Below are 27,900 nucleotides of genomic sequence, written 5' to 3'. Positions count from 1 at the left end.
ATCATTCCCCTTCGCACAGGGCAGTGCTGGTGACTAAACCCATGTCCTAGAATGTAGTAACTGCTGGTTGCAAAGATGTAACTAGTTAGCCATTCTTTGGCATTTATGGGCATTATTTTAATTCTTAATGTCGAAGTCTAAAAAGTATCAAATATGTACATGTATGATCTGATTAGGTGTGTCCTTAACACCTTCCTTACCTTGATGTTTCTATTTCACATTTTTATATGATGCAGGTGTTTCTGTAGTTGTAAACTGAGACACAGCTTAGTCTGCTGCATGCACTAAAGATTTGAGTTTTTAGCTGCTTAGAACTGGATTTTTTCCATGAAGATCATAAAAAATACTCAGCACAAGGGACCATTTTCCACCTCCAAATAGATGCTGCTGAAAAATCTGTAGAAAGACTCTGTCTTACGCTTCAACTTACTTGGCTGCAGCTACTTCCACACACAATTTCTCCACCCTGAAACCACTGCACCTGCCTTGTGGGGTCATACCTGGTGCAATCGCCACCTCTAGAGTCTCTGCACTAATAGTGACACTGAGACCCTAGCAGAGCAGCATCAAGCCAGTGCTGCTGCTCTGCAAGTCAGTGGACTCATGGTGGACCTTCAGAGGCAACGTATGCGGCAAGACCCTCAATTCTATATAGGCCATGCACAGGTTGTCATCTGCATATAGGCAACAGGGTACTGGAGACAAAGGTTAAGTATGCCAGTCCAGCAATCTGTGTCATTTCTGGCCTGTCTTCAGAGCATGTGAATCCCAGCATAGACATTTGTTTCTATCTGTTTGGCCTAAATATTCACCCCTGGCTACCCTGAGAAGACTCCCCCCTTCCCATTTTAATGCTTGCACGCTTTACAGAGTAAAGCAAATTAATAAGCAAACACTGAGACCTGGCTAAAACGTTAAGCAGCTCCCAGGTAGTCAGATCCTCTGACAACCCAGAGGCCGAATAACATTGATAAGGCATGTTTTCAGGGATTTCTAAATACAGATGACTCGTATGTTCATGTGGAACAGACCTGGCAATCATGCAGACTAGGCAATCGGGAATGACAAGCATTTCTGGATATCCAAGAAGAAATCCCTTTTGGTGTCAGGGATAAACCACAATTCGAGTCTTTCTCTAAGAGAAATCAGAACCGACCAGTCTAACTCACAGACATGTAAGGGCTGACTGCCCACAGCGCAGGCTGGCTGCTCTGAACCAACAGTAAATACCCCACTGCAGATGCTCACAGTTACATAGGCAGTATGCTTAGCTGCCAGCTATCCTACAGAGCGGGGAAAGAAAACAGCGAAGCCTGGCTTGTATTTTGTGTGTGTCTCTCTCAGCTTGGCTTATAGAGAGCTACTGTGAACCATGAACTGTAGAACTTCATGAACCTACAGCCATCCATGAATCTCCTCTCATCAGGATGTAATTGTTACTAAAGCTACATGATTGAATATTTCAGAAATAAAGACCGTCAGCTCAGAATGAGCTTGCAAGTGAGGCATATTCCTCACACTCAATATACTGCCTGCAAGTCCCAGGGAACTAGGCCACAAAAAAATAAAAGTTTCTTTTAATGTCTCTACTTTATAATAGAGAAACACAGCAGTGCTTCAGGTTTTTATAACAGTGCACAATGCAGTTTTTTCTCTGAATTTTTCAGGGAAAAGTGGGGTCCTGTTGTTAAATGGGCGAAATAACCTGGCACCAGGTGATAGAAAAAGCTCAATTACTCAACACTCTTTGGCCCTGGTTTTCACAGACAGGCCTGCTCCCGGGCCTCTGTCTGTGCCAGTATGCTCTGAAAAGGAGAGGGGTGGCCATCAGGAGGAAGCACCTGTTAGGTTCTACCTACCTAAAACCTGGATGTATTCAAGTCCATAGGGCTGTGATGGGAGCCACCCAGAGCTATTGAAATAGTTGGTCAACCTGATGATGTGATAGCTAGCTATCATCCATGAAAAAGCCCGTTTGTCATGGCAAAAAGGGCTGATGTACCCAACACACTGCTGCAACTTTGAATAAAAAGACCCAGGCAACAGGGGCTAGTTCACTTCCATCCCAGTCCCCAGAGGGATGAAGTGAAGGAGCACTTCCCATTGGAATTCAGTCCTAAATACTTGCAAGACAAAGGAATAGCCAACACAGACTTGCCACAGGCAAATCACATGTGGACACTTGATAGCTATCCATATCACCACTGATAGCAATGCAGATGAGGTGAGGGACATTGCAGCACTTCCAGACTTCAGACACCTCCTCCCACAGCAGTCTCCCTTTGAAGCTGAGCTATGTGGGCTGGAGGAATAGACCACCGGGCTGAGAGCAGCAATCGACAACTTCACCGGTGGCCAGCAAGTAACAGAAATTGTTCTAGGGGCCTCCTCCTGCTAGCATCAGAAAATGTAAACAAGGGACAGTGGCCGCACAATGCAGCAGGGAGTGTGAAGTTGGACATTAGGAAAAACTTGACTAGAACAGATTACTCAAAGAGGCTGTGTAACCTCCATCCTTTTAAGTTTTCTAAGACTTGGCAATAAAACAAAACACAGCTGACCCGGTCTAGTATTGCCCATAGCCCTACTTCACACATGGTATTAGACTAGATGGAAGCATGAAGGGGATCTTCAGGGTCCCTTCCAGCAACATGTCTATGAATTGGTGTCACTGATTTCATTCCTGTCAGTAAAAATACTGATATTTCAAAGGAATGGCCTTTAGTATGCTAAAGACGTGCATTTATTCATCACAGTCTACAACTTCCTCATGGGGAGCAGCGGAGGGGAAGGTGCTGAGCTCTCTCTGGTGACCAGCCTTAGGACTCGAGGAAATGGAATGAAGCTGCATCAGGGGAAGTTCAGATTGGTCATTAGGAAAAGGTTCTTCATCGAGAGCTTGGTCAGTCACGGGAACAGGGACCCCAGCGATGGGGTCAGGCACCAAGCCTGACAGAGTTCAAGGAGCATCTGGATGACGCTCTTACTCATATAGCTTAGTTTTAGGTAGTCCTGCAAGGAGCTGGGAGTTGGACTTGATACTTATGGATCCCTTCCAACTTGAGATACTCACTGATTAGCTTCATTTCCAAGCCTCTCCGGGGAGCTTTGCACTCTTATCACAAGCATCTGCTGTATAGATGTGAACTCATGACTTGTTCTCAGTCTGGCCCATTAACTGCATCATTCTACCCCCAGGAACAAGGAAGGCACCTTTTTCTCCTCAGTACACTTTCATTGCAGAGATAGCCATGGCTAAATTTATCATAGGGAAAAGGCTGGAATAGCAGATCCTTCCTTGTGCCATAACCATGAAACAGTATCTGTGGTGTCATACTAACACATGTAGTAGGAGAAATTCTTGGATTCTCTGCTTAGAAACATAGCTTCAAAAAATTCAATTCCAGCTTGAAGGATCCCACAGCTTTGGCATTTTACTTCAGAAAAATATTTTCAAGCAGTTACCTTCACTCTGAGAAGCTCTAATCATTAGGAGCAAAAGCATTTAGCAGAGGAACAGAGGTGCCAGAACATCTGTTGTGGCTCTACCCATAATTCTATCACATGTCCAACTTCCTACAAAACAAACGACTTCCATCTCCAAATGGATTTATGACGTCCTTTACCTTTCCATTTACCCATTGCCAATTAAAGATCTGCTGATGATATTCCACAGAACAGCTGCTGTCAGTTCCTGGCTGACCGTATAGATCAGCTTCTTAGAAGGCCAATCTTCTGTACAAGCATGGCAGAAATGGAACAGGCAACCAGGATTAAATCACACTGTTAAAGGGGGAGGGGAGAAGAACAACTGCAATACAGCCTTGTGAGGAATTACTGGTCACGTTAGTTCTCCAGATCTATCCCTGGCCTAATTAAGCTGCATTTTCACTGTAAAGCAGGCGAGCTGCCAGTCACGGTAAAGTGAAACCTGCTTTCCAGTAACTGCCAGCTCAAGCTCAAAAGTATGTTCATGCTTAAAACAGAAACCTTTAAGACTAATGGGGCTTGAGGAGCCATGTTTGGGCAAGGCTTTGAGCTAGCATTAAAATACAACTCTTAATATAGCAACACCTAAGATTGTGTTGTTACATTTTGGTGGGTTTTTTTTTTTTTTAACTTGCATTTCCACTTACAGCTTAATTTCATATTCATGTCAAGTATCTCACATACTTCCTTTTGAGGTCACTACAATCTGTACAGTACTGCTGAAGAACAGAATTTGTAGATTGTGGAAATTGGGACCTCATGACAGCCCATCCAGTCTATTCCTGCTGTTTCTCAGTTCCAGAGCAGGCCAAAGGGTCGAGAGCTTGCCACAAGAGCAGCCTGCCACCAGCTGCTGTCTCCACACCCACTTCTCACAGAGAATGGGAAAGAAAAATGATGGCTTAAACAATCACAATTTGTCTAGCTGAGAGAATGGCTTCCATTCCTACACACACATTTTAGACACCCTGACAGCAAATAGTTATTGCTATTGTTTTGCAGAGACTGACAGTCTACAGTTTTCAGACCAAACAGGGTTGTTGAAGAGAAAGCTTAAACTCATCACCGCTCTGTCTCCATATAGCTATCTCCAGAAAGGTCTGCGTTCTTTTTAGAGGGCCTTTTGCTTTATACAGCCAAGTGAGGGTTCAGTATGTTTCCCCTTTAGAAAAAAAAAAACAAACCCACCACGATACACCTGGCATTTTTAAGTAATCAGTGAAAGAAACCCCAACTTTGGGGTGGTCTATGCAACAGATTAGAAAGCAAGAGTCACGCTGTAGCTAGGGGCTCATGCCCCATCGCTACTTCTTGCCTTGTGAGTTTAGCACAAAACTTTTTCAGTCTGGGGCAAATACAAATAATGTAGGGGCCCGATTCAGAACAGTACAACTGGGCTTCTTCATCTCAGTTTGTGATCTGCCTGTGCTGGATCAACAATCAGCCTGTGCTATGACATTTGGTCCAACAGAAGAATATCTTTTCAGTTCTGTAGTCAGGATTTGCTATCCAACTACAAAGACCATATTAATCCTTAAGGAATTAAAAGCTCAGGCCATATGCCAATAAACAAATCCAATGGAAGCTGAAGCGCGAGCAACCACCCCCACAAGCAGGCACCCAAACCCAAGTCTTCACACAGGGTTTCTAGCTAACAGGCATTCTGCATGAGTAGTATTACAAGGTCTTACAGGAACCCAGAAGTACCTCATCCTACACATCACCCTTCAGACATGGTGCACAGGAAAGAACCCAGTTGTAGGGGCTGGAGGCTTCAGGAAATTATGCCATTTCTCTCAAAAACCACATTTCACTAGCAGGCCCATCTCACAAAAAGCAGGATTTGCCAGTGAATTTTGTTCTTTGCCCATAGACATCTGTCTAACTTCCCCACCACCCCCTACTTTTATCATTACTTAAATGACACGGATTCAACTACAACAGGAAAACCATGGAGCAGATTCAATAGGAACTTTTCCGGATGAGACTCAGGGAACAATGCATGAATTGCACAGGGACTGGCACAACAAGCAAGAGCAGAACAAGTTTTATGGGCTAGATGTTGAGAAATCTTGTTCATTTGGATCTTATGCCTAATTTCAAACATGCCCTTTTCCAAAACTTCTCTTGTCCTTGCATTGCTAAAAAACAGACATGCAAAACTGCCAATGGAGAGATGCAGTAAGCACAAAGAAACCATGATGCAAAATATTCTGCTTCTTCGATAAAACCTCTGTCAACTGTTCTAATGTGTACGTTGGTTTGCATGCTAGAAGACATCTGATCACCACTCCTAAAAAGAAATCAACATTTTTCCTTTCAAAATATTTTCACCAAGTCATTTTTGACAGGCAATTTTTTTCAGCAATTGAGCAATGGTCCACAGTATGAGAAGCAGCAAAAGCATTTTATTTGCTGTATAATTAGTGTCATTAGAAATATGATTGGTAAAAAAACAACACACAAATCCACACAGAAAGGAAAGCTTAATTAAAACCCAAGAGCACTGGAGGTGGTGGTGGTAGTGAAGACTTAGCAGAGAAGTTTTTTTTAAAAAGTCTTCTAAAGTTCTGGACAGCAGCTTCTTTTGGCCACCAGAGATGGTAACAAATCTTCCTACTACTTTGCATCAGAGTGTCCTCCTCCACCCTTGTTGGACTGCTAGCTTTAAATCACTTAAAGGTGTTGTAGGGTGTGAGAAGGGAACTAAACACAAAATCATGATCCGTCCGCATTAGATAACAGCTTCCATGCAACTGTACTGCACATGCAAAGGCATAAAACTCACTCAGCAAACACTATCTTCTCAAAAATCACTTCAAGTCATAACAATGCTTCACCGTAATTCCTGTGTTTTGAAAAGGTGGTAGAAGTACTGCATTCTTTTAAACAATAACATGCTTCTCCTCCTTCAAACAGAAAATATCTTTAATCTTTGAAACAGAATGATTTTTTCTCTGACATTGAAATGACCAGACATTCTCAATTCATAAGAGTAACAAATGTGTTTCTGAAGCGAGAAATTGCCACAACAATTATTTGTAAACATTATACCCACAACAGTAAGTACATCAAAACCCCACACTTCCACCTTAAAATAAACCACAAAACTTTGACATGAAATACATAAAAAGTTTATTATGTATGTACCCCATTTTGTTATCTGGAGGAGAAAGTATGAGGCAACAGTTTGGTGCAGTACAGAGAAGCAAAGCAATATACAGTAGCTGCACACAGCTTGATTGGTTTCAGATCACAACTAAATACTCTTACTATGACCATTAGTACAGAAATGTTCTGTAATTAGAAAAAATGAGAAGTATTACTCTCATGCTGTACAGTCTCCTGTTTCTTGGTTAGAAAAGAACTGATTGAGTTTGAATCTTTCGCACTTGAATCTTTCACACCAACTTGCTCGGCTGTTGCCTCTGGAATGTTTAGCACAAAGGTTAAGCTCCAGACATAATTTAAGTGCTTTTCATGTGCAAACTGTTACTGGCTAAAGCTTTCAAAGTACATTTAATTACAGATATGAACACCCTGTAAAGATATGAGGATATGATAGCAGACCCAGAGGCCAATACAGATTCTTTAAGAGAAATGCTATGTTCCACTGCAGTAGTTCTAGTCCCTGATTAGGTCCTTCCAAAGAGAGGGCTTATTTCAATTGTAGGAGATAGACCACTCTTTGACAGAAGCATCATGGGATGTTGTTACCAGAGTATGTTCATCCAACCACGCCAAGCCGCTTACATGATGTAGTCTGTGAGCATCTGTATGGCAGTGTGAAATAACAGGAAAGAATTAGGAAGGCTAGGCTAAAAATAACTTCAGCACATATTCCAAATGTGACTTTCAGCTCCATTAAATAATAGTAGTGTATTTTAAAAGTGACTACAAAATATCGTAATAGAAAAGTTGTGGCTATTGAAGCTACATAGAGATGAACATAAAGGCTAAATTAGTTCCGTAACATTGAAAGCCTGCTTACCACTAGTTCTAGAAAACAGGTACTGTGTTGGATTTCAAGAACCACTAGCAACTTTCAAAAGTAAGGTTTTGAAAGAAACATACCTGGTATCTTGACTCTGGTCTCTGGATCACTTACAGTCCAAACATATACCATCATGTCCATGCCTCCAGAAGCAAAGTGTTCATTGTCTGGCGACCAAGCAATGCAAACAATTTTTGCATGGTGTCCGTAAAAGACATTATGTTCCTATTTGAAAGTTAGAGATACAGTGTTATTTCACCAGTTTAAGCCACTTCAGGAAATCGCTGGCTTTTAATATGTAGCATCACAATAAGCTACTGCAAGACTCCAGACAATGTACATCTCGCATGCAGATGGATGCCATAAATAGACCGAGTGGTTTATTTTATGCTATTTAAATACTTATCAGCACAATAAAATACAAACCTCTTGTAAAACACACTAAAACTTTTTCTATGAAAGCTGGGTCTGTAAAGGGTATATGCAACAAGTCACTTCTTGCTTAGAGGTTTTTAAAATAACCCCACAGATGTTTCTAAAAGCCAAATTCATTCAATTTTTACTTAGAAAATTAAATGGTTTTGCAGAATACCATTGTGCATTCTTTACTTCCATGTGGTTTCAGTCAAAGCTTTACAACTTTACAGGCTGATACACATATTGCTCAGATGAGAAGTGGAAAATGCCCGTTTTTTGGTTAAAAGACACTACATTGAAGGATAAAGCAAGATCCCCTGCCCTAATGTATCCCTTTCATTGCTTAGTTCTTACCATGGAATTGCGTGCCACAGCCAGCAGAATTTTATTTCCAAGTCTGCTTTATTTACTTCATTAAATTTTATTGTACTGCATGGTTCTTATCAAACTGAGCCTGTGTTCTTCACCATTCTACAAACACGCACACAATATCTAACAGGCATGCATGTATTTTGTTGACCTTTTCCTGTTTAAAAAACCCAACACACTAGTGATTCAGCTGACCTGAATAAAGAACCTGCATACTTTGTAATCCTTTGTATTCAACTACTGCTAGCCTGTGGAAATCCAACCCCTCTCCCATTTAACTATGTGTTCGTTATTGGATGGGTTTGAGTGTTTTCCCCATAGCAAACCTATGCTGTACATTTCCTCACCTATTCTTACGATCTGGAGGCTTCACACAGGCTGCTGTGAAAGGCAACACTAACTCAAAACACCAGGTGAACAGACAGACAAGTCACAGAAACACCAAATATACATCAATGAGTTTTACGTCTCACCAGCTACAGAACATTTCACCACGACAGATTTAGACATGAGATGCCAGTCAATTTGTTTTCAAACAAACAGAATTCCCAATACAACAATTCTTACCGCATAGCCATCAGCGACACTAAAGACAGTGACAACTTTGTTCGCATCACAGACTGCAAGAAAGGCACCATCGTGAGAATATGCCAGGTCAGTAACAGGACCTTTAGCTTCCAAAGACTTATTATCATTTTTCAAAGAGGTTCCTTGGATTGAGTACAAATGGACATTCCCATCCTGCAATTAATAATGAAGAAGTGGGGAAGATACAAAAATCACTTTACAATAGAAAAAGGAAGGCTTACCGAGTTTCTCAAACTTTTCACATCAATTCTATCTGGTAGTGCTTATATTAAGAAATAGTTTAAAGAACTTGTCATTTATGCCGGCTACAAGCATAGAATCCTTAGGTTGGAATCGACCTCTGAGATCATCAAGTCCAACCGTTGGCCTAATACCACCATGCCCACTAAACCATGTCCCGAAGTGTCACATCTACACGTTTTTTGAACACCTCCAGGGACGGTAGCTCCACCTCCCTGCTCAGCCTGTTCCAATGCTTGATCACTTTTCCGGTAAAGAAATTTCTCCTGACGTCCAATCTCAACCTCCCCTGGCACAACTTGAGGCCATTTCCTCTTGTCCTATCACTTGTCACTTGGGAGAAGAGACCGACCCCCACCTCACTACATCATCTTCTCAGGTAGCTGTAGAGAGCGATAAGGTCTCCCCTCAGTCTCCTCCAGGCTAAACAACCCCAGTTCCCTCAACCACTCCTCTAAGACTCGTGCTCTAGACCCTTCACCCTTCCTTGCCCTAGATCTGATATATCAGGTAATAGATCTGATTTCTAGAATTTGCCTACTTCAGGCATACACTGGGTAAAAGCAATCTGACAATTTAGAAACAGCAAATACAAGATAAACAAATGAAATAGACATTAGGACACAATGGGTGGGAGAACCTGGGGAATGAAAGCCCAGGAATACCAATTACACATAGTTTACTTGTTACAATACCACTGTTGTTACAAACTGCCACCTACTACTTCTCAACACAACACGCCTACTATTGTTAAATGCTTCTGTTACTAGTTCCAGTGTTCAAAGTAATACAGTTTTAGGAAGTGCAACCTTACCGCTCCTCCCACTGCCACTGTACCTCCTCCAGGGTGAATGGCTACAGCTTCTGGCTCATACCCAAGGTCATCAATTGCAAAACATTTTTTCTTATCTTTCATCAAGACAATCTGGAATTAAAAAAAAAAAAACAAACAGAAATTAAGACCCTTATTCAAAGTGCCTAATACAAAACCATGATAAGGCCACACTGCTTAGTCATAAATACAAATCCACTCTGCCCAGAAGTTTACTATATTCTGATCTTAAGGGAACAGCACGATGACTAACTAATCCGCCGTACTGGAGTACTTATGCATTCTAAAAGAGGCAGTGCAGGGCATGCTCTATTGCCTTCAGCTTCGCCCCATTTGGTTTGAACGTGAAAGAAACATGGACAAACCAGTATTTTTAGCAATGCTTACTCCCTTCCTGGTTCACTGTTAAATGAAGCGAGGCAAGACCAAATTAGTAGCAAATTAATATTGCAATGTTAAATTTAAAGGGCTATTTACTATCCAGTTCTATACTATAGACAATTGGAATTATAACAGCTCAGATGGAAAACAGGTCTGGACAACAGTACTGAAAGTCCCAAGCATAAAACCAGCACCCATACAGAAGGCACAAACCATTAGAAGTTAAGCACGCTTTGATACAAGATATGCCCAGCGCAGTATCTCTGCTTTTTCAGGATCTGAATACTAATGGCAAGCAAGCTAGAACTACCTATGCTGTACAACAGCATTAGTTACTTGGTTAGCTTGATTAGTCACCAGAAAAAAAATAAATGCAGGAGCAAGACATCCTGTCCCCAAAAATCACGTCACTGAACAGATCTGGCAAAAGCATGATTCAGACTGGTGTAGCCTTCCAGCTCAAAGCTGTATTGGTAACAAATTCAGATGCATCCACACAAGGGACCATGTGAAATTTAGATCTATACATAAGATTGTCAAATTGGTACAGGATGCAAAAAGACAAGCCTATCAAGTATCACGCTTAATCATGTTCTGCATAGCTCTTATTAGGAAATTCTGCAGATGTGCAAGGTCATTCCACACTAAATAGGTGTGTCAGAACCATCATGTTACTGTACAGAGCAATTGTGTTAATAAACCACAAGCTAATACCTACTTGTCCAATGCACAGAACTACAGTATAACCACCAGGACCCACAGCTAAACATTTTGGTTGAACATCCATTTTCACAGCATCCTGGCCACTGGAAGAAGGTGTGCCAAGGTGGAGAAGCAGGAAGCACAAAGCAGAAAAAAAAAAGTTATTCCATGCTTACCAATATTTAAAATTGCCTATTCATCACCTACTAATGATCAAGAACGCGCATAATTTAATTTATTAAAAAAAATTTTAAAAAATCTACAAAGTTTCATTCTGTTAACTGTTTAAAGCATTACTATCTCGATCAGGTAGTACACCTTTGAAGTGAAAGTCAATGCTACTATACTACAGTCTAATTTTTAAAATTAACTAGGTGACCTTAAGTGGATTCCTTAAAGCTTTTCTTGCTTCAGTTGTGGTTTCCATGAAGAAACAGCTGTGTCCCACCCCTCCTAACCACATTTATTACCAATATTCCTGGGTGTTTACGAATCAAAAAGCAGACACCCTTCCCACAGTCCCCTAACTAAGTCACTGGATACAACACAGATCTCTATCTAACCTGTGGAAGGAATGAGATAAATTGAAAAGTCTGGGATGCATTTCTTGTTGCTTGCAAGGCTGGCACAGCATCATTTCTACAGTTTCCATGGTAACTTAAAACCTGAATAAATTGCAGCATAAAATTCTTTATGACATGAATCAACAAACCTCTTGCTGTAAAATAATTAAAGCTGGAATACTGCTATAAACCAAAACTTTTTAACTAACCTGTAGTCCCTCTTGTTAAGGTTGGTGTAGCGCACAGTGTCATCCATACTGCAAGTAACCAGCTGATCCATTTCATCCACTGCCATTCTAGAAACCTGATTTGTGTGGCCTTTCCCAGAAAAGCCATCATTCTCTCCAGTTTCAGAATTCCAATAATGTGCAGAATAGAATTAAGGAACATTTGAAGACATTGGTGCAGTCAGATACAGCATCATAAAAAGTTAAATAATTGACGGGATATCCAAGGTCAGAACAGACCTCTGGAGATTGTTTCGTCCAACCCGCTACTCAAATGAGTGTCAGCTACAAAAGGCTGCCCCTGTTCTGGTGCGGTTTGAGTATCTCTAGGGATGGAGACTCGACAAGCTCCCTGGGCAACCTGTACCAGGGTTCAACCAACCTCACACCCTCAAAATATTTATTAAATGAACCTCCGATGTTCTATAATGAGCTAAATGACCTACCACAAACAGTGACAAATACTGGAACAATTAGCATTACGTCTGAGAATAAGAAATACTTTTTAAAGAACTATAGTTAGAAGATCTGCAACCTTGGCTTTCCCTGGTGTTGTACGTTAACATCAGTTTGAACTATTAACACCATACTACAGCTTTGCAACGAAACAAGTCCTATATTTATAATGGTTTATGCCAACGTGACACTGTTTTAATGCATTATGGCAAGCAGGATGAAGGACTGCAGTTTTATGTATAAGCTTCAGAACAAGAGCCAACAGTCTGAACTGTTAGCTGAACACATCCCAACCTCACCCTTTAACACGCCCTTCAGGAACCAGGCTGCATTCCCAGTGTTTTGCTCCAGAAACCAACAGGACTGAAATAGAGTCTCAAAAGACGTACAAGTTCTCTTCACTACTGAGAAAGTCTGATGGCATTTGGGATGCCAAATAAAGAATACAATGTGTCACAGAACTCCAAAAACATGCCTTAATACAAGTGGCAAAAACACAACTATGAAGAGAAATTCATGTTAATGGGCCAGAAATAGATCAACTAGAGTTTATCTTTCTTGTCCTCAATATCTAAAAAGCAAGATACATGACTTTCAGCACATGCTAAGATCTACCTATCACGTGTAACATGAAGAGACAGCAATACATATTTTGCCTGTATGACAGAATAAGTGGAGTTACAAGATGCTGATTTATATATTTACTTGTTCCTCCATACTAACAATCTACCTATCACAAGAAGCGACAATTGGAAATTAAGAACTGGCTTTTATTTAGCAGGCAAGTTTAAAGGCAACCAGTAAAACAGGCAAGTTAGGGGAAAGCCAAATAAACTTCAGACATAAAATATTCACTTGTGTCAAATAAATGTAAAAGTTTTTGTCTTTAGCAAAGCTTTATTTCCCCCCCCTCCTAATGAGCTCTCTCAGACTATAAGGCTAGAACAAATATCACTATCGTTCAAAGGATATTAATATGACCATCATTACTTCCAGAGTAAATATAGGACTTTCCACCGTTTTTATGTACTGTAAGACACTGGATTGATTTACTATGACCCTGTGAATGGGACAAAAAAAAAAATTGACAGGCAATTTTTCATCTTGACACATACACAAATCAAACATATTTGAGAGGAATTATAAGTTATTCAGAAAATAACACATCATTTTATTCACAAGCATTAAAAGTCACACAGACTACAAATCACTAATTACCAGTGCAGTCGTTTAACTGTTGCAGCATTGCTATTTCCATGTACTACTCCTTGAAGAGAAGAAATAGGTACTGTGAATATCCCAATTGGCCTGCTGGGCCAAAATACTTTCATGGCATTTTCATTGACAAAGTTTGCTTTTCAGGCCCTTTATGATTCAGGGAAAAGGACTAAGTATGGTCACGTACCCATACCAACTGCCAGAATTACAGCAGCAATAGCAAGAATCTGGGACGTCTGTTTCTAGTTCATGTAAAAATGTAAGTTCCCGTGAGAGTGCAATGTCAGCGAACTCTTTAAATCTTAAAATTAAAGCTCAATTGCACAGTAACCCTAGTCACCTTGTTAACAATACACTGCATCTGGTAGAATGAGACATCACTGGTAGGTTTTTTTATCTATGGTATTTCTTCTCTCACATCAAGAATGCTTAAAAGCTGCTGTGAAAGATAAGTTAATAACCGTAACTGAAACCAAAATCAGTCTGTATATTTGCACAAAGCACAGTATTACACATGTAACATTCAGTCTGTATATTTGCACAAAGCACAATATTACACATGTAACATTTTAACATCTTGATTCATGTGACTTGCAAGAGTCAGTCACACACAGCTTCTCTGCCAATGCCGATTTAACAAAACCATTTTTTAATAGTTACTATTCCATCTAGACTCCTTCAACCACCAAGTCATTTATTGCAGAAGCTGGTGCAACAACAGAAGTTTAACCTACCTTTATGACACGTAAAGGCTTATTTGGATTGTTCTTGTCCAAATAATTGATATAGCCAGACAGGGACACAGATAGCAAATGGTCTTTCTGCCACAAGCAACCCAGCTGCTGATCCAACACGTTTGATCCCATGTTGAAAGTACTGACAATAGAATTAGCACCAACATCCCAGATTTTAGCAGTTTTATCTCCAGAAGCAGAAAGTAACTGACTACTGTCAGGGCTCCAACTAATCTGTAAAAACAAATGTCACCACAAGATGGTAAATCCATTACTGCAAGACTTCACAGTCCATGAACTTGGTAATGAAATACTACGGACCATTTGCACAAATGAAGCGATACTTACAGCATAAATACCTCCATCATGAGCTTTGCCACCACCAAGAGCACACACTTTCTCTCCAGTCTTCCCATCATAGACAAAAATCTCAAGAGAGCACACAGACATGTAACTTAAAGGGAAAAGCAGGAACAGAAAAAACCCAAGAACTGAAACACTGTTACTTGCTGCACAGATCACTTTTGTTACGTGGCATGCTTGCCCGTTTATTAAACACTGGATTTTTGAAGAAGAGGCACAAGAATTGCTACATTTAATATTTAACACTAAACAAATGAGACTACAATTGTAAATAATCACAGTAAGCTACTCTGTACATTGGATCGTGGCATTTGAAATTCTGTAACATGTTACATTTTTTGACTCCTGCTGTCATGGCAGCTGCTTAGCTCTGCAGTCATGGGAACCCGCCTTCTCAGAAGGAGGAGCTACCTATGGTAAGAGCATCATTGCCAAACCTGCCCTTATCAGCAGGGAGTCCACATGGAGCTGGGTTGCTATCTGACTTCAGTATTTCAGCCAGACTTCTCAGGATGATAACAAGGACATACATATTCCAAAAATCTAGTACGTTCCTGCCAAAATAAGCTGTAAGAGAAGTGATACGCTAGGGAGATGCAAGGGGGAAAAAAAGCTGAATGAAAATAGTCTGGTTGATGTCAGTTGATACAGCTTTACAGAAGGATACTTAAAAGTTTAAGCCAGCCATTTCTTGGCATGAAAAAGAAGCAACATGGATTTTACAATACTAATCCTATTCCCAAAATGCACAAGAAAATCTTCTCATGCTAAAATCACTACAAAAAGAGTTCCTTGTTTTTTACCTGGCCATCTGCACTAGCTGTAGCAAATCTGTTCCCATCAGGAGAAAACCTCACACAGTTCACAAACCGTGTATGGTCCTGTAGGAAAAAAAAAGTTGAGAATCAGCACACAAAATCAGAACAGACCTTTTTACACAGAGGATAATCCACTAACAATGAAGTTCTCTTACATGTGAGCCATAAGTTAGCTGTGTAGGAGATGCCTGCTGTAGAGAAATCGCTACAGAACAAGTCTAGCCCCTATCTGAAGAGGATCACGGGGCTCAAGAACAGTCCAAGGAAGAAACTGTGACATCAATACTGATGTAGTTCAAACAACTTCGCACAACACTAGGTGAATGAGTACTCAGTTTCAGGGATAGGGCAATAGGTAGGAAGAAACCCCCAGCTGCAGCCTAGATGTAAACATGAGATTCTTTCGCTCTGGTCACCGAATTCTTGTGCCACAGTCTCCAGGTTTTGATTCTGGCTTCATCACACAAGTAAGTTTCATACATGGAACCGTACTTTATCCTTCTTGTAAAAAACACAGGCATGAAAAAATAAATTATTATTTTAATGGAATTCAATTTCTGGGAGACTGCATTAGTGGTAGCTCTGTGAAGTAACCAGGCAAGACTGATGTATGCTCCCCAAATAGACTATTTACAAGTAGGAGACTATTCAAACCACGCTAACTAGAAAACACATGTTAAGTAGTGACGCACCACAATGAGGCCAAAGCTCCCATGCACAGAGATTTGGGAGACTATTTTTAGTATTATGAAAGGCAGGTTCTAACCTACTTTCTTTAACTATAGATTTTTTTTTTTATTTCCTGATGATACCTCAAGCTCAAATCTAAACTGTGTAACGAGCTGTACCAGAATCCCATATATAACTCAAGTATCACTTTAAAAGGAAGACTGCATCCACATATGAGTCTAAGCAGCACTGGTAAGCTTTTCAGACTTCAGAGTTCCAAAAGAACCAGCTTAGCAAAATGCAAGTATCAACTGAAGTTCAGAAATATATTAGGCGACTACATCATTTCATTGGATTGCAGAGCTCAAAACAATTCCTTTTCTAGAACTGGAATGGAAGCCTTACTAAAGTCAGTGTATGAAGACTATTCAAGGCACATACTTAAGAAAACAAAAGGCCTACTACTGTGTTTTTAAAAATAAGAACTAAACATTTTGAATTTACTACAGCAATAACATCCACTATCTCTGCAGCAGATTTTTTGAAGCAGGAGACCTATCTTCTGTCAAAAACGGCTGCAGAAGCTTTTAGCTTTTCATTTCCTTATGCCTCAAGTAACAATGAATGTCTTAAATATGCTAGTTCCAGGATCTGTTTCATTTACATAAGATTTTAACAAGTAGAATAAGAAACAAAAAGTGAAAAGGAATGTAGAAACAGAAAACTGACCCCAGAAGTTACATATGCATTCCACATTGTGGTAATCAGTTAGGTTTTCCAACATCTATACTCACCCTTTCTAAGCTGGGATTTCAGATTTGAGCACTCTTAAGCAGATTGGAAAATTCCATTCACACCACCACATACATCAAGCGCCTTGGAGAGCATTAAGAAATTCTATGCATGTCTGCACTGGGAAGCAAAGCTTGGACAGCACCAATAAGGCCAAGGAAACACCCTACTTCCTAAGGTATGGAAGAGGATGAAGAGCCAAAAAAGAAATTCAGAAAAAGCACTCCAGGTCTTCTTCTTAACCAATAATTTATTTCAGTTTTCTTGGCCTGAGACCAGCCTTCAGTTATACTCGTCCATAGGTTTAAGAAAGCCACTTGACACCAACTATGCTTCAAACGAGGGAGCGCCATGACCTTTTGTTATAACAGCTATTTGTGACAAGAACTATAAGCTTGTTGGAAAGCTTTTAGTCAACCTGCTGCACTGTTTAAACAAGCCACATCTAAACTTACACTTATTGTAAACTTGAACTTGAACGGCGGTCCCTCAAAGAAAGCGGCACAGTTGTCATCGCTGCCAGTTGCCAGACGATATGGTCTCGTTTGTTTAATGTCCACGCTATCGATCACTTTGTTGTGCCCAGTAATCTCACCAACAGAGGAACCACTATCCCACAGGAACACTGCTCCAAATCTAGTTAGAAAAGCATACAATAACTACAATTCATAACTTACATGTAGATTAGCTCCTTGAGCATCTGCAAACAGCAGATTTGAGTGCACTCAAAGAGAAGAAATTAGGTCATCTCATTAATCTCATGCAAGCGTATCATAGTCCCCTGAAGGCTATTTGAGATCTTGCTGGAGAGAGAGAGAATCTAATCTTCAATATGAGACATTGGCCAAAGGGAACAGACAAGCAAGTTTTATGTATAAAGCTTCTAAAATTCATAGAACCAAAAGACATTCCTCAATAAGTCAGGTGATTTATAAAAGAAAGCAGTAAGTTATTCCATCTGCCTAGTCACCACACAGAAAACTAGCATAACAATGACATCAGATCACTACCTGATTATTTAGCCTGCGTTAGGTACCATCACTTTTACAGTTATTGTTACTTAAAGGTTTAAGGAAAAAAGTTGTAACAGCATTTGTCAGTTCTTGCTTTAAATCACCTTAAAAAAGAATCAGCATAATCAATACAGTGGCATTAAACTGCCAGAGCATCACTATTAAAGAGGGGTTCTATGAAATCTAGACTGAAAGTGCATCCACCTAACAGGAAACTGGTAGTTTTTGAAGTAGGAGAGAAGATTTACATAGTATCTACCCAGGGGCAGGTGAGAGTGGAAAGTGGGCTGGAGAACAAAGAATCTCTCTCAAATATTGGGATGTCGTACATGACTGTGATTAAGAAATGGTGCAGAGGGTCAGGGAGCAGGACCACACGTTTTTCAGACCTTTAGGCATAAGACTACCTGGTCTGGACTCTTGCCTTAAACATCTATCAGTCTTTAAACATTAAAGAAAGGACACAAACCTGCCTGTAATGGGCAGGTGATTTAGTCAGATAAGGACAACTGGGTGTGATTTTTTTTCCAATTACCATAACAAGGCCTAAAAATAGAGAGTGTTGTTGAGTGAGAACACTCAGATACGTTTTCTTTCTTTATTTTTTTTTTTTTTTACTCTTATTCCATCATGTCCTCTCAATTTTGGAGGGGTGAAAGAAGAGGGAGAAGAATTGTCTTGTGGTTCTCCCTGCCTACTCTATCAGAATTAGACAAAAAAAAAATCCACCAAAGCCAGACTGAACAGCTATCATTGAATCTAATACCCACTTCTAAAAACCAAACAAGACCCACACCATTTTTAAACCAAGCAATTCTAACAGAACTGTATTTTACAAGAAGTTTTTCAGCTGTCAAAATACTGCATAAAGAATTCTGCTGCAGAACAGCACAACTTGAAGTCTAAACATGGAACAAGCCACGATTTTTCTTCCCTTGAAGAATTAAAAGCTTTCTGCAAAGAACCTGCTTTGTTAAACTAGAGGTTTACAGTATATGTATGTACCTATGTACATACACACACACAGAAGAATTACTCACTTTTCCCTTCCTTCTCCAACCACAGCAATTCTCTTGCTGTCTTCAGTCCAGGCAAGGTCCTTTATTTTTCCTGCAAACGGCTGATACTCATACTTCAGTAGGTGTTCCTTCTGTGTAGTATCCCAGATTCTCAGCTTTCCAGAGACATCTGTCATAATAAAATAGAATATAACTATTGTTGTTCCAGCATGACTCAGTCACACGAGTCAGCAATCTGCCAAGATACAGATTTTTCGCTACACTAAACTCTTGTATTAGGGATCTATTATCTTACCCTATTACAATTACTGGAAATCACTTGACTTAGGAACCCTGAAGACTACACCCGTTTCACTGAATTGTGTTTTTAACCAGATGCTAGGGTTCATGACATGCAGCAATAAATACCACATGCAGAGACAACTTTTGCAGACACATGGAAAAATTGCACATAGAGGGTAGGAACTCTAATGTTATCAGCCAGTACGTGTTAAGTATCTGTGTCACACACACAAAAGAACCCCAAACCAGCCGCCCTCCTCAGCAGCTACAAGTCCACACTTTATTGGGAAGTAAGCCACCCTACATCTACAGTAAGAGAGCAAGCTAGCGGGCAGTGGCTGATGCACTAAAATTCATGCCTTTTTGTACCTTCAAAGCAAACCCATTTTGCAAACAAATAGCAGGTATACATAACCATCCAAAGAGGTTTCTGCCCATAGAATCAATTCACGCACACTCATCAGCATACTTTTTCTATACAGAAGCATGTACACACTTAACATTGTGTGTCGACACCTGCACTACCTGGATTTCTACAAAGGGATCCAACAGAATATCCAAAAATGGTAACGTCGCAAGCAGTGGACATAGCACAGGTCATAACAATTTAAGACTTAATAACGAAAGCTTCCTTGGTCACTGTTTCCTCTTAGCATTACACAGCCTTAGAGCTTGCTTCTATTGAGAGCAATTACAGCAGCGCAGCATTGTACCCAGAGGAATTGTTCTATACGCAGACAGGTTTACACATCTCTAATGAAACCCTCACAGCAAATTCTGACTGTACTGTACCCTTCATAAAAGCCACTGTGCTAAAATATATACCTTATATACCTTTCACCTTAGCAGAAGGTTTTTGAGTTCTGTTCACCGTTTACTGGTGCACCTTTACAGTTCAATTTAAACATATAGTAACCTGTATCTTTGGGACCTGACGATGGATTCATCTTCTCCACTTGTGCTAAAAGGACAGATGCAGAATCCTCCATTTTACATATAGGATTTGTATTGAAGCAGAATTTTAATTTGGACTCGTTTGCTCTATCTATTAATATACAGGACATGTATAGCTTTAACTTTGTGGTATCTCCCATTACTACACCTGTTATGACTGTAGTAAGAGAAATTGCCATAAAAGCCACAAAGCATGTTGCCAAAGGCCTGTCTCATCAAGCACATGAGGTATTAATGCAGGTTGCATGGCTAATGCAGATTTATAGATAGAGAAATGAATCTTGCATGTTATACTTAGAAACAGCTTAAACAGCCTGATACTATCTTCAGACCCCATGCTCAGCAGTATCATGAAACTATTTATAAATGACATACAGAAGACACTTTTTAAGGGAAATATTGCAACCTAAACTCATTTACTTGGGTATGACAGACAATTTCTGAAAAAAGTCAACTGAATATGCCCCTAGGAGCAAGGAGATTCCTTAAGGTAACCAATTAATGAAAAACCTCTTCACATATCAGGCTATGTATACATTACGGTTCTTTTAGAGGACTGAAAGTCCTCTAAAGGCTACAAGAACAAAATACATGGTTATGCTGAGGGTTAAGTACAGCACAAACTTAGAACACCAAGTCTGTACAATAAAGATCACAAACTGGATTTTGTACAATAAAGACCACAAACTGGATTTTCAGAAGTTACTCAATTTGACATATGGTCGACACAAGACTGAGCCAAGAAAATCCTGGCTCTGGTTCCTTTCAGACTGGGAAGAAAAAGTTGCTGAGAGAGAATCTCCCATTCTACTAAAGACCCGTGCATGAGTCTGAACTCCTTTTCTAAAGAGTTCATATTCAGAATGTTTTATTTTCAGATATATTACTTAGAAAGTATTTCTCTATCTGCACACATTACTTGCTTCTGAAGCATTTCCAATTCACAATGGCAAGCAGATTAAAATTTAAAAAATCCACAGATTAACTGCAAATATTTTTTAAAAATGGAAGCTATAGTACTGTATTCATCAATATTCTTCAACTGTATACCAGTCCTGAAAAAAAATCATCATTTGAAACAAGCTTCTATTAACAAGGGTTTGTTTGGTTCTTTGTAAGTCATCAAAACCTGCAGTCATTTCTACCAACAATCCAGGAAATTCACACTGCAGAAATTCACGTTACCCTTCTCATATATTGATTCACATGCATTACATGGAAACTGAGTATCAGCCACTTCCCCTCCTAACTTACCAAAGAAAGCTTTTTTAGTTCAGTTAAAATGTAAGAAAACTCATACCAAGTCTTGCCAAGTTCAGTCAGGAAGAAAGGAAGGGAGAAAAGAAAGGAGCATACACTCTTCTAGAATCCCTCCCCTGCCCCCAGAGTATCAAAGTTCATTAACAATCAGAAACAGTTGTCCTGTATTGCAGCAACAACTTTTCATTCTGCTGCATGTACACCTAAGATTTGTTCTCTTTAACGCTTCACACTATTTAAAGTTCATTTTCAGGTTCTTTGTGATTTAAATAATAAGTTTTAAAAAGTCCAAGCATGTCACTAAACTCACTGCTTTCGAAAGAGGTCAGAGGAACAGCTACAGAAATCATGCCTCCCTCAGGCACGTACATGGAATTCCATTGAAGCATGTCACATTGACTAGGTATCTTCTGGACATAAATGTGAAGCTTTACTACCCCATTTTGCATCAAGCACTAACAGCTCTGTCCACATCTCTCACGCAGCACGCGCACACCGATACTTTACCTCCAGATGCTATGTAGAATCCACTGGGAGCATACTTGGCAACTACAACCTGATGGGCGTGCTCAGTGTAGATGTCAGCAATTGCAGGATTCTAGTTTAAAGGGGGAAAAAAAAGTTACTAAGTTGTATTTCCGGGTTTCCAAATGAAAAAGGATAAAAACCAGAACTTCTCCCCACACTCCCTCTCTCACGTCCTTCCTTCCAGCTTAAATTCAGCTACTGCCTAAAACCGAGACGTGCAGTACACATTGCAGGATGCTGCTGGTCCAGTACCACAAAACACACTGATTTCTAACAACTGACACAACTGAAATATTTCCTCTAACAGCCAGAACTGCTCTGTCCCTTTCCTCTCCAATATCTGCTCTGCTGAACAGTAGAAAAATGCTCTCCAAAATAACAGGCCAAGCATCAGGCTCTCTTTTTATCATGCTGGCCCCAGTAAGGCAGTTACCCAAGTGGAATACTAAACATGAGCTGTGCTTTGCAACGCACATCCAAGAGTTCTACTATAGCAGAGTACGAAAATGAAGCATACAGCTAACCGTGCTGCATGGCCCCTAATCATGGGCTCAGGGTCACTCAGTAACCAACGAGGTATGCAAGGCTTGCTCTTTCTCACCCACTGCCATCTGGTTAGAAAGCCAGTAGGTTACCACAGGAAAAGACGTCTTCCCTAGTATCAAAGAGTTGTACTGGAATTCTGAAAGACACTCACTGCCACCCCATCACAATTTCATCTCTTCAGCCTTAAACATGCTCTCAGATGCTTCAGGTTGGACAATAAAACTGACTCAGTGTCTCATCAGATCAGTACTGTTACACTACACAGCTGCCACACAGATCAAAAAAGGATGACATCAAGGCAGAATCTGCTCTCAAGGAACTGTACAAAAAAAATGTACTCTGCACATCTTCCAACTATACTGCATACATTCTACAACAGTAATACACTACTCCTTAAAAAACCTCTTCTACCAGTTCACAGGTATCTTCCAGCTCCAGAAACTTGACTCACATGGTCACAACACAAGTCCATTTTAACTTGTATCATTAATACAGATTTATTCAACCAAACCAGAAAACCACCTGATGTTATGGTACGACTCAGCCATCCAATCAGGAAAAACTAAACCACCCGCTCTGCATCAGAAAGCAGTCTCCTGCTTGCAGGAGCTCTTGCTGTTGCAGTGCTGTTACCTCTCAGGAGACCGAATACAGTGTACTCCTGCAAGAGGCAGCTCCTTTTCACTCCTGCTTTCACACACTGCTTGAGTGCTTATAGCCCTACTTAAGTCACAGTCATCTGCGTTTACAGCATCCACATCGCTCTCCATTTTGCATGCAACTGGATTTTATCTAAGCAGACAATGTTTTCCCCATGCTACAGCTGCAACACCTACAACTTCAGGGAGCTCGAACACCCCCACACTTCATTAGTGATGCCATACATTAGTAGCTGCTATTTTACAGCAGAACCTCCAAGTCCAGAAAGCTAAGATGTGACTGGACGTAACAGACGTAACAGACTGACTTCAGGGGTTAAATGAAAGATAGACTCCCAAATGTAAGATATAGGAAATAGATCCAGGAAACCAGGTAATAAGTTACAGCTGCCAATTTAAATGCTGTTTATTTGATAACATTATCTCCGCTTGTAAAGTCTGTTTTTTAACTTTTATGTCCTTCTCACCAAAACCCAATCCCACCCAACTTCTAAAGAGATTTTAGGATAAGATTATATTGTTAGCTGGGACAAATGCAGTACTCAATACCAGATTCAACAAGAGTGTGCTTATGTGGCTTGTTTCGAACACTGAAACCAGAGCCACATATGAAAGTGAGCAGTCGAAGTTCCAAGCTTCAAAGTAGGTTTAGACCCATCAAGATAAAATATTAATGAGCTATGAAACCTTACAAATACCACTAGTCCTTCTGACTCACACTGCTTTTCCAGCACTGTTCCAGGACTTTTTCTTGTTAAAGGAAGACTCTAGCTCATGATCAAAGACCAAGTGCTAGCCCTGAACACTGTCTTCCTCACCACTGATTAGCTAATACTAGGTAACTTCTGACTTAACAGACAGGTCATCACTGCAGTTTGACGACCTGCTTTTTTTAATTAGAGCACAACCATCCTATTGGAGAACGGTTCATGGACAGATTACACACAGACCTCCCAGTATTTTATCTGATTGTTGCACACTATTACACAGGCTTCTATATTATGCAGAGAAGGGACAGCTCTCCACTAAGAGCCGACACACTTCCATGTTGGGTTACAAACAAACTGCAACGTTCTCCACCACAAAAAGCCTGACCAAAGCCTGTGCAGGGGCTTGTGTCACTGCTACAATACATTCTATAGTTGCCTGCACAGCATCACCTGTCAATTATTAACAGCAGCCAGTTCGGTAAGTTTGCATACTGGCATGAATTACACCATAAACCTGAAGGATCTGTGATTTCCATTCTCAGCTTCCCTTGAGAGTTTGAAGAGTTTAAATTCAAATTCCCACATCCCCACCTCGCCTGTACTCAGCTCGTGCCGTGCACTCTGTGTTCTGGCTCATGCTGGGACTGTTTGCACTGGGCAAATCCTCAGTGAGCTGATTCAGGAAGATAAAAGCAAATTGGTTTCTTCCAATTCGACCCCCAAAATAGGGCCAGACGAGCACTAACAACACTGCAAGGCAGTAGGTCACAATCCATAACTCAGGCAAAAACTGGAACCTAAGCAGAGTGGCTTTTCTCTCTTCTCTCATCGCACTGTGTGTCATTACAGTGTATAATTTGGGCTTCTGGTTTCAGAAAATTGAACATTTCTTGCTACCAAGAGTGAAATACTATTACTACAACACTATACTGAGACACTGGAACCAGAGTGCAAGCCCATTTTTTTTTTTTTTTCAGTGGATGAATTTAAACTGCTATCAAACAAAAAATTTGCAAGTAATTAAGTTATTAGTAGCATTTCCGTATTACTGCAGGACAATGAAAAAGTGTTTGAATACAGTGGATGTGATGAAATAAATCAGGAAAACAGCTCAAAAAAATTCAGTTTACAATGGTGATTTACAGAAGCAGCCATAAACAAATCTATTGCTGTGGAGACCTAAAAATTCCAGAGGTATGACCTGCCCCCCTGAAGCCCTCCCCACTGCAGGCCAATCTGCAGTAAGAGAGGAAAGCAAATCTAGGGGAGAATTTAACTTTCTAAAAAACAAGCATTCAGTCTGAAGAAAAGTATTTTTTGAAAACCTGTAGCAAGACAACAGTCTGGACATGCAATGCTTCCTCCATACTTCTCAAACGGATGCCATCTTTGAAAAGAAATTATTTAAATAACTTGCTTAACATTTCTCTAATTACCACCAGCGAAGGAAAAAAAAAACACCCAGCCAACCTCCACACCATTGAAAACATTAACTGGGACATTCTAGAGTTTAATCCATGAGAAAAGTTCCCTGTGACCCAGGCTGAGGCCTCAACCTGCAGATAGCTTGCCACAGTCAAGGAACTGACAACTGTTTTGATTCCTGGAGCAGAGGGTGGGGAACCCAGAAGCGACGGACTGATGCACGCGAAGACAGAGGTTTGCAAGTATTTGCATGCTTCTCATCCAAGCTAAAGGCCCAATGCAGCAAATAGGGAAAAGTTCCTTTATTGGGCAAACACAACACTCAACTTCCTAACAGTGATACTGAAGATGATAAACGGGGCCAACCAGAATACACCAGCCTCTCACCCACAAAGCCCATGCAAAGAGACGGAGACAACTGCACGTCTTACTGAGATTTTCTACAGATTCTTACGGCGGCTGCCCGTGGTTTTATGCCTGAGTCATGCACCCTGCTTATTCCCCTGCTGCTGATCACGGATCTGCGACCTCAACCGGAATTACTCAGTGTGAACGAAGCACAGGCTACTACAGGAGAGGGGCTGGGAAACGAGATGAAACTCAGCAGAAGCTCTATACTAGAAACACGAGAAATTCGGATACATTACATCAATGTTCCTGATGACGACACATTTTCCATTGGTGTAAAGAAAATTGTTGCCCTTAGGATCACCTCCGATAATTTTGGAAACGCCTCGTTCAACCTGCGGGAGGCTGGCGAACACTTTTTCTATGGGAAAAGGAGAAAGGCGAAAAAAACAAGACAGAACAACACGACGTTTTATTCCTGCCGGCTGCCGGACGCCAGCCCAGCAGCCAGACGCCCCGCCGCCAGGCGCGGTCACTTGTTGCTGTCAGCGGGCTGCGAGGAACCGCCGGCTCCGCGACCGCCTCCGGGGCAGCCGAGGGCCGCCCGGCGGCCCCCCAGCCAGCGAGGCTCCCCACCGCCGCCCTCCCCCGGTGCCCCTCCCCAGCCCAGCACTTCGCCGTTCCGCCCACCCCCCCCCGCTCCGCCTCGCCGGGGGCTTACTGATCTCGTACGGCATCTTCGCCCACTTGTTACCGCGGCGGGCGGCGGCGGCGCCGGGGAAGAAGGAGGGAAGGAAGGAAGGGCCGGGAAGGGCGGCGAGCGCAGCCCGGCGCGGCGCAGGCGGACCGGCCTCTCGCTCCCGCCGCCGCCTCGCTCAGCCCCGCGGCGCCCAGCGGCACCAACCAGGAAGCGCCCGCGCGGCCCGCCGCTCTCCCCTGCCTTTGACCATATATAGTCAACTCTGCTCGCGCCGCGCCGCGCCGCTCCCCGCCAGCCCGCGCCCCGCTCCCTCCCCCGGAAATGCCGTCGGCTCGGACGGGCCCGGCGGGGGCTGCGCTGGGGCGGCCGCAGGAGCCGGCCCCGCCCCGGCAGGGAGCTGCGCGCAGGCCGCGGCGGGCGGGGGTGGGAGGGAGGGAGGGAGGGAGGGAGGGAGCCGCAGTGAGGGGAGCCGCGGCGGGCGCCACACGGCGGCTCTGCCCGGCCTCGGGGTGGGCGCCGCCGGGCGGGCTGCGCATGCGCGGAGGCCCCCCGCCCCCTTGTGTCCCTTAGGCGCATGCGCAGGAGCAGCGGTGAAGCTGCGGGGGTGGGGAGCTGTGGCGGGCGGGGACGGGCGTTGCGGCGGGGACGGCCGGGCGGGTGGAGCTCTGAAGGGACGGAATCCGCGCTGATCCCAAGGGAAGCGGGGTGCGGGGAGAGCCGGAGGCCTAGGGGCGCTGAGAGAGCGGGAGCTGCGGGTGTGTGGGGAAACAGGCCGGCGGGAGCCCCTCCACCTGCGGTGTCGCCCCTTTCCCGCCCTCTCGTCGTCGTGTGGCAACAGGCCGCGCCCCCTCTCCTCGCCCTCAGGCTGCCGCCTCTGCTTCCCACGGCATCGCTGAACCTAGCTGCTGTGGGAGGTTTGTCCCGGTGATAGCTGCTGGGGCGCCGGGCCCGTGCCTGGAGTTCCTGAGAGGACAAACGTTTGGTTTCGCTTGGGAGCCATCATACTTGGTGGTAGGGATTGAGTCTGCTGCCGTAACCTCCGGCAGCAGGCCATGCAGGTCTTCAGGTCCTTGATTTCCTCCTTTCATAGAGGTGTGAGGAAGGCACTTCCCTGTCCACAGTCAGTATTTCCTTGAAGATCAGTCTTAACCTCATCCCTTAAACATTTATCATTATAATTATTAGTGTCCGGGATATATTCCCATAGTTTTATGCCATTCAACAACGTATTGATGAGGTGCTTTACAAAATGCAAGTTCATCTCCAAGTTGTCCCCTGAGGCCAAGTTGGATGTCTGCTTAAATTAACGTGGACGGCAAGCTGTAAGGAGAACCACATACTGTCCTTCGCATCTCCTATATAATTGGTCTGTCCTTACAATGCTATTAATATAAATCATGAGTATAACATCAGTTCTGCATGATACAGCAAGGCAAAACGTTGATATCTTAATTGGCAGAAACTCCTGAAATGTGCATTTTTTCCCTTTAACTTGCTTCATTCATAAAGTAAGTAAGTTTATTCATGTCAAACGGGTTAAAAGCATCAGGACAGATGGGTGTGACAGGACTGCCTTGCACAGCATGTGCATATAGAATATAGTA

General features: G+C 42.0%; 1 protein-coding gene across 1 annotated transcript; it reads right to left on the bottom strand.

The window, feature by feature from the left end:
• Positions 1-6,390: 6,390 nt before the first annotated feature.
• WDR1 (WD repeat domain 1) lies at positions 6,391-26,333 on the bottom strand. The gene is made up of 15 exons (XM_086463984.1): positions 26,318-26,333; positions 25,896-26,017; positions 21,888-21,978; positions 18,906-19,053; positions 17,308-17,488; positions 15,377-15,454; positions 14,559-14,639; positions 14,211-14,444; positions 13,231-13,318; positions 11,785-11,941; positions 11,029-11,116; positions 9,912-10,022; positions 8,837-9,010; positions 7,564-7,708; positions 6,391-7,262 (listed from the first exon to the last, which is right to left on the bottom strand). Exons 1-15 carry the CDS (start codon positions 26,331-26,333, stop codon positions 7,153-7,155), a joined length of 1,824 nt encoding a protein of 607 aa, XP_086320110.1. The 3' UTR covers positions 6,391-7,152.
• Positions 26,334-27,900: the final 1,567 nt, after the last annotated feature.

The sequence above is a fragment of the Leptosomus discolor genome, chromosome 4, assembly GCF_034619465.1.
Source record: "Leptosomus discolor isolate bLepDis1 chromosome 4, bLepDis1.hap2, whole genome shotgun sequence".
Lineage (NCBI taxonomy): Eukaryota > Metazoa > Chordata > Aves > Leptosomiformes > Leptosomidae > Leptosomus > Leptosomus discolor.
The sequence above is the reverse complement of the archived record's forward strand: the minus strand, read 5'-3'. Positions and strand labels throughout refer to the sequence as shown.